Here is a 5,907-nt window from a genome sequence, read left to right as displayed (position 1 = left end):
TTTATTCCTATCTTACAACTGAGAAAATGGAGGCAGAGATGAAATGACTTACCCAGGTCCACACAGACAGTAAGCATCTGAGTCAGGATTTGGACTTGTGCCTTCCTGACTCCAGGCTCAGCATTCTACCCACTTTACCAGATGCCTTTAAGCTTGATGACCGACCCTAGCTGGAACTCTGTTCTCTACCATATCAACCAGTGAAGATGCAGGCCCTGAGATGACTGTAATTCTCCAGGAGGCAGCTGGGTGAGAAATAGTTTCCCTTTATTCACCAGGAGATGTTGCAAAAGCTTTTCTGGTACGGGTGAGAACATGGGTAGCCAGTGTGATGAGCGGAGGAGAACCACGGAACACGCAACGTTAGGGTACCAGAAGTGCATAGGAGGCAGTGGGGAAGAACAGGGCAGCTGACGTGGATCTCCCTTCTTCTGCAGGTAGACAGGATCATTTCCTCAGAGGCTGGATTACCCAGAGTCCTTTGACCTGGACTTTGCTTTCCTGACTGGCCAGCCCCGGCCTTCTGGCAGAGCATTCCTGGTGCTGCTTTCAGGAGCCTCTTTGGCTGTGTTGGGCCTCTGCCACTAAGACCTCCAGGATGAGGAGGACCACCCCTGCCAGGCTGAGGCGGATGAGATTGCCCGTGGTGTAATCTGAGGCTGAGGACAAGGAATGAGACTGAGTGATGGTGACCCTTGCAAGGATTCTCCCAAACATCAACTCAAGCCCCTAGCATGGTAGTCAGACTCTACCCTCAGCCTGGGTCTGTGTCCACAATCTGTGTGGCAGAGCCCTCAGAGCCCTCTATTCTAGGCTGTTCTTGAACAAATTTCCCTTCTATTTTGTTCACCTAGTTTTTGATTGGAGATTTTCATCCACTGGGGCAACTAGGTGACTCAGTGCATAGAGTGTGGGGTCTGGGGTCAGAAAGACCAGAGTTCACATCCATTCTCAGTCACATAACTAGCTGTGTGATGTTGGGCAAGTCACTTAACTTTTGTTTATTATAGTAGGTACTATAATAATAGTACCTACTGCCCAGGGAAGACACTCCAATGAATGAAAACCTACAAACAGAAACTGCCCCCACTGTATCCCTCTGACCACCCCCATCTATCCTCCTATCCATCATCACCATTCTCCAACCAGCTGGAATGAGGGCTGCTCTTGAATGCAGGGAGATGAGGAGACATGGCCTGTCTCTGGAATGTCTGCCACTCCTTCTTACCTTTTCTTTGAGGATGTTCAGTCTTTTTACCTGAAAACCATTGATAGAGACATAAAAGTCACAGAGAATGGTTGGGGGATTCCTGAAGTTAAACCCCTATACCCTCATCTCCATCCACTGGGCAGCAAGGTGGCTCAGTGTATAGACTGAGGGGCTTTGTGTCAGGAAGACCTGAGTTCAAATCTAGCCTTAGTCACTTACTAGCTGTGTGATCTCGGGCAATTCACTTAACCTCTGATTATCTCAGCTTTCCCAACAATACAATGGGGATGATAATAGCACCTACCTCCCAGGGTGGTTATGAGAATAAAATATTTACAGTATTTTAAGTTTAAAAATTTTAAAATAATTTTTTAATAATGTAAGGAGTAGAAAGAGGTAAGACTTGGTATTTTAAATAATTCAAAAATAAATTTACAAAATAATTTACACTATTTGGAAAGCACTTAGCACACTGCCTGGTAGGCACCATATAAATGATAGCTATTAACATTGCCATTGTTACCTATGATCCCCATGGCCCCAAATATGGGGGAAAGGGTGGTAGGTGTGCTCCCATGTGTCTCCTCTCACCTGTCACCTCCAGCCTTAGGACATCACTGGGATCTGATCCTTTATTTGTGCCCTTGCTTGAGTAAATACAGCTGTAGTTCCCAGCATCCTCAGCCTTCACAGATGGGAGAGTGAAGCTGGCCATCCTCCCCTCTGGACTCTGGTGCTGTAATGGGGCTGACACCCCAGTCTTCAGCAGAAAGAATGTCAATTTTAAAAAACCACTGCTTAGTAACTCCTGGCACACAAGGGTCACTGTCTCCCCTACAGCTACCATGGTGCTTGGTTGTACTTGTAACGATGGTCTGGAGAAGAATCCTGGGAAAGAAAAGGATCTTAATCAGAAAACAGATCTGAGTCAGATCTCAGAAGCACTGAGGTGCCGAAGGCCCAGCTGGGACTCCCTCTCCCAGCCCACCAGGCTTTCCTTACTCCTTTCCATTCTACACCCCCCAAGTGAACCATCTTGTCATTCCTTACCCACAGAATTTCTCCTGTCTATTGCCCTGACTGTCCCCTGTGCTTTCAATGCTCCCTTTCTCCAGGCCTGACTCTTAGAGACTCTTATTGCCTTCAAACTTCAGCTCAAAGTACCCCCTCCTACAAGATAATCCCAGCTTCCTGTGCCTCTTCTCCCCCCCCACCATGCCAGGTTACTTTCTATTCATTTTGATGTCTTTTTCAATCTATTTTGTGGGTCATGTCCTGTCTCTCCCTGCTGGACTGGAAGCACTTTGAAGGCAGGGGTGTTCCTTTGTGTCCTCAGAACTGAGAATGGTGCTTGGCAGACAACAGGAGTGAAAATGTTGGATTCATAATAGACTCTAACAAAAACAAGCTGTATTTATCAGAGTTGCATAGTTCTTTTCCTTTTGTATCTGGAGATGTTTTTTATTTGGTGATAGTTAAATTCATAATTTTTAAAAATTAGGAACCATTCAATACAGAAGTAAAGAGAAGAAAGGTCAGAACGAATCATGGAAAAAGGAAGACCCCTGTCTCACCTAAAGACATAGCCCACCTCTCCTCGCCAAAGCTAGGAGGATGCTGCTTCTTCTCTGGGGTAGGAGAGTCCGGGGACAAAGGGACCCCAGAGGCCAAGCAAGGGTGGCCTCCACAGCAAACCAGGGTCTGTGGGGCTATGAGGGGGGAAATGACCTCCCAGGGAGGCCCCTGGGGCTGAGCAGTCAGGACCAGCCCCTGCCCACCAGAGCCAGGACTTTCTGGGCTCCTCCTTACCTGTCACCACCAGCTGCAGGGGTGCACTGAACTCTGACCAGTAGGATCCTTGCCAGTAGCGGCAGCTGTAGCTGCCTGCAGCCACTAGTCCCTCAGGTTGAAGGCGGAACGCAGCCTCTTCTCTGGAGGTATTTATCTGGAGTAAGAATGCTTCATCCTTCCAAAGCTGAAAACTCTTGCTTCCCTGTGGGCCCTGGCAATAGAAGCTCACCCGTGCCTCCTTGGGGACCACAGAGCTGGGCACAGCCCTAATGGAGGGTGTGGGGAGTGTCCCTGGAAGGGAATCAGGGCCTGGATTTCAGAGCCCTGCCCTCCGAGGTGTTGTTCCAGCCCCCAGCCCTTGCACTCCCAACCACAGGCATCCCCTTCAGCCCAGAAAAGGCACCTCCCTCCCTTCCCCCCTCTCTGCAGCATTGGCTGCCTTGGAGGTAGCACTGAGCTGGAAGGTTGGCAGGGGCACCTTGAGGGGAAGGACTCGCTCTCTGGAGCTGTGATCTTCTGGCTCAGACACAGGCATGAAGGAGAGGCTCAGGTTACAGGTGATCCTGCCCCTGACCCAGCAGCCCCACCTCTGTACCCCACCCCACCCCAAAGACAGAGCAAGAGGTAGGCACTAGTGTACTTTTCTGTGCAGGCAGCCTCTCCCCAGCCTCGGTGTCCCCATCTGTCCCATATACCCCTGTCCAAAGACCTTCTCAGAGTCTTCCTTCCCCTCCAGCCCAGCCTGGGGCCCTGGCACTCACCAAGGCACAGCAGAGAGGAGACTCTGGGGGCCATGCTGGTCCCTCAGCCCTGATCTAAGCTGCCTAGACAAAGGGTCATGAAGAAAGGAGAAGGAGGAAGCAGGGCTGCCTTTAGGCCCTGCGGCTCCCATGACCCAAGCCACAGGATGTGATTACAACAATTGTCAGTCACACCCCCAGTTCCGCAGCCCATGGTCTGTCCAGGGAAATTGGGGAGAGGGGGACATCTGGCCCTTCTGGGAAGCTGCTCTAGGCTTTGTCTTGCAGCATCCATCCCTCCTCCCCCTCTCCTTACCCTTGCCCCTCTCATCCTTTTTCCCTTTTCCTCTTCTTCCCCCCTAGAAGTATTCTTTCTCACCTTCTTCCTGGGCCCACCTTGCTCTCCCCTGGATGCCCTCTTCCCCTCCTCAGAGTGATGTTGACAGAGAGAGTAGGGGGGCAGCAGAGAGCAAGGAGCCTGCCTAGACCCCCCCATCCCCACCCAGTGTAGGAGGGAGCAGAGGTTTGCCCAGTAGTGAAGAGGGTGCCAAGGGGGCCAGCATGATCAGGAGACAGCCATGTTTCTGGGGCATCAGGAGATGGAAGGCGTGTGAAGGAAGAAGCTGAAGAGGATGAGGAATTAATTAAATGCTGAAGGAGGCACCATGGGGGGAGACAGGTCTGAGAAGCCAGGTTGAGTGAGCCCAGAAGCCAGGGCTGGGAGCTTGGATACTGAAGGAGGCACCATGAAAGTCAAAAGACAAGGCTTGACCTCAAGAAGCTCCCAGTCTGATGGGGGAGATAACATGCAAACAGCCGTGTACAAAGGCAGATATAGAAACAGTTAACTGTGGAGGGAAGGCAGTTGACTTAAGAGAGATCAGAAAGCGCTTCTTGTGGAAGAGGGGGGGATTTTAGCTGTGAGCTGAAAGAAGCCAAGCAAGTGAGGAGATGGAGAGGAGGAGGGAGGTCCTTCTAGGCATGGTGAACAGCCCCGGAAAGTGTCCAGAGTTGGGAGATGGGGTGTCTTAGACAAGAAACAGCAAGAAAGCCAGCTTCAATGGGTCATAAGATTTATTAATAGTCAACAAATATTTATAGAGAGCCTACTGTGTTCCAGGCATGGTGCTAAACACAGTGGGGATACAAATACAAAAAAAGAAAGAGTCCCTGCCTTCATGGAGTTTACAGTCTAACGGGGAAAGACACAACACAAAAGAGGCTGAAACGCCAGTGGGGAGAGGAAGGGAGGAAGTATCTGGCACAGAGACATGGTGGAGAAGTCAAAGAAATCCAGAATAAGTATAACTGGATGAGAAATGCCGGATGTAGGAGAAGTCTCTCCCACCTCCACTCTTAAGAGGAGGAAAAAAAGTCACCCAGACTGATTAACACACCTAAAATGGATGTTATATGGATTATGGTCAAGGCCTTTGCCAAAGGGTTGGGGTACTGGGGAGATCAGTCTTCTCATATCTTTCCTTTGCAGCCAAGCCTGTTCTTCAGAATTTCTCAACACTCAGTTTTGGTTATTTGGTGATCGTTTGCATTTACAGTGTAGTCCTCATTTTATATCTTATTTTCCCAGCTCTACGCACTTTACCTGGCATCAGTTCATGCAAGTCTTTCCATGCGCTCCTGCATTCATCATGATCTCTGTGTCTTAAAGCAGTCATATTCCACTGCATATATGTCCCACAATTTACCCAGCTAGTCCCTAACTGATGGGTGTCCACTTTCTTTCATTACTCCTACTGAAGACTTTTGTTTGTAGCTAAAACAAACCCTAGGAATTTGATTCATAGGATTTTTTCTTTAAATTTAAATGTTTTGATAACTTTTGTTTTTCATTACCTAAGTTTCTTTTTTGATATTTGCCTTTGATATTTATTTATTTATTTTCTTTTTTGGTGAGGCAATCGGGGTTAAGTGACTTGTCCAGGGTCACATAGCTAGTAAGTGCCAAGCGTTTGAGGCCGGATTTGAACTCAGGGCCTCCTGACCCCAAGGCCAAAGCTCTAGCTGCCCTTATTTATTTACATTTTAAAACTTAATAATAACAATAATGGCCGGCATTTACATAGCACTTAGAGATTTGCAAAGTGCTTTAAAAATATTTCATTTTATTCTTACAACAACCCTGGGAGGTAGGTGCTTTTATTATAC

The 5,907-nt window shown here is 48.6% G+C and overlaps 1 protein-coding gene across 2 annotated transcripts; it reads right to left on the bottom strand.

Moving 5' to 3' along the window:
* Positions 1-250: 250 nt before the first annotated feature.
* LOC110220219 (T-cell-interacting, activating receptor on myeloid cells protein 1-like) lies at positions 251-3,871 on the bottom strand. Of its 2 annotated transcripts, XM_021004190.2 has the most exons (6): positions 3,763-3,857; positions 3,499-3,534; positions 3,020-3,292; positions 1,802-2,098; positions 1,229-1,258; positions 251-659 (listed from the first exon to the last, which is right to left on the bottom strand). In XM_021004190.2, exons 1-6 carry the CDS (start codon positions 3,794-3,796, stop codon positions 550-552), a joined length of 780 nt encoding a protein of 259 aa, XP_020859849.1. In that variant the 5' UTR covers positions 3,797-3,857; the 3' UTR covers positions 251-549. The 2 variants fall into 2 exon arrangements, with proteins under 2 accessions (XP_020859849.1, XP_020859850.1); XM_021004191.2 differs by lacking the exon at positions 3,499-3,534 and having other exon boundaries at positions 3,763-3,871.
* Between the last annotated feature and the right edge of the window lie 2,036 nt (positions 3,872-5,907).

This window comes from Phascolarctos cinereus, unplaced genomic scaffold (assembly GCF_003287225.1).
Source record: "Phascolarctos cinereus isolate Bilbo 61053 unplaced genomic scaffold, phaCin_HiC Scaffold_726;HRSCAF=1367, whole genome shotgun sequence".
Lineage (NCBI taxonomy): Eukaryota > Metazoa > Chordata > Mammalia > Diprotodontia > Phascolarctidae > Phascolarctos > Phascolarctos cinereus.
The sequence above is the reverse complement of the archived record's forward strand: the minus strand, read 5'-3'. Positions and strand labels throughout refer to the sequence as shown.

What these genes read in the sequence shown, in the direction of transcription:
- LOC110220219 (XM_021004190.2), bottom strand. Translation starts at nt 3,796, where the DNA reads ATGGCCCCCAGAGTCTCCTCTCTGCTGTGCCTTG. An exon ending in CCTAAGGCTGGAGGTGACAG is followed by an intron (nt 1,259 to 1,801) that starts GTGAGAGGAGAC and finishes AATGGTTTTCAG; the next exon opens with GTAAAAAGACTGAACATCCT. An exon ending in TGAACATCCTCAAAGAAAAG is followed by an intron (nt 660 to 1,228) that starts GTAAGAAGGAGT and finishes CCTTGTCCTCAG; the next exon opens with CCTCAGATTACACCACGGGC.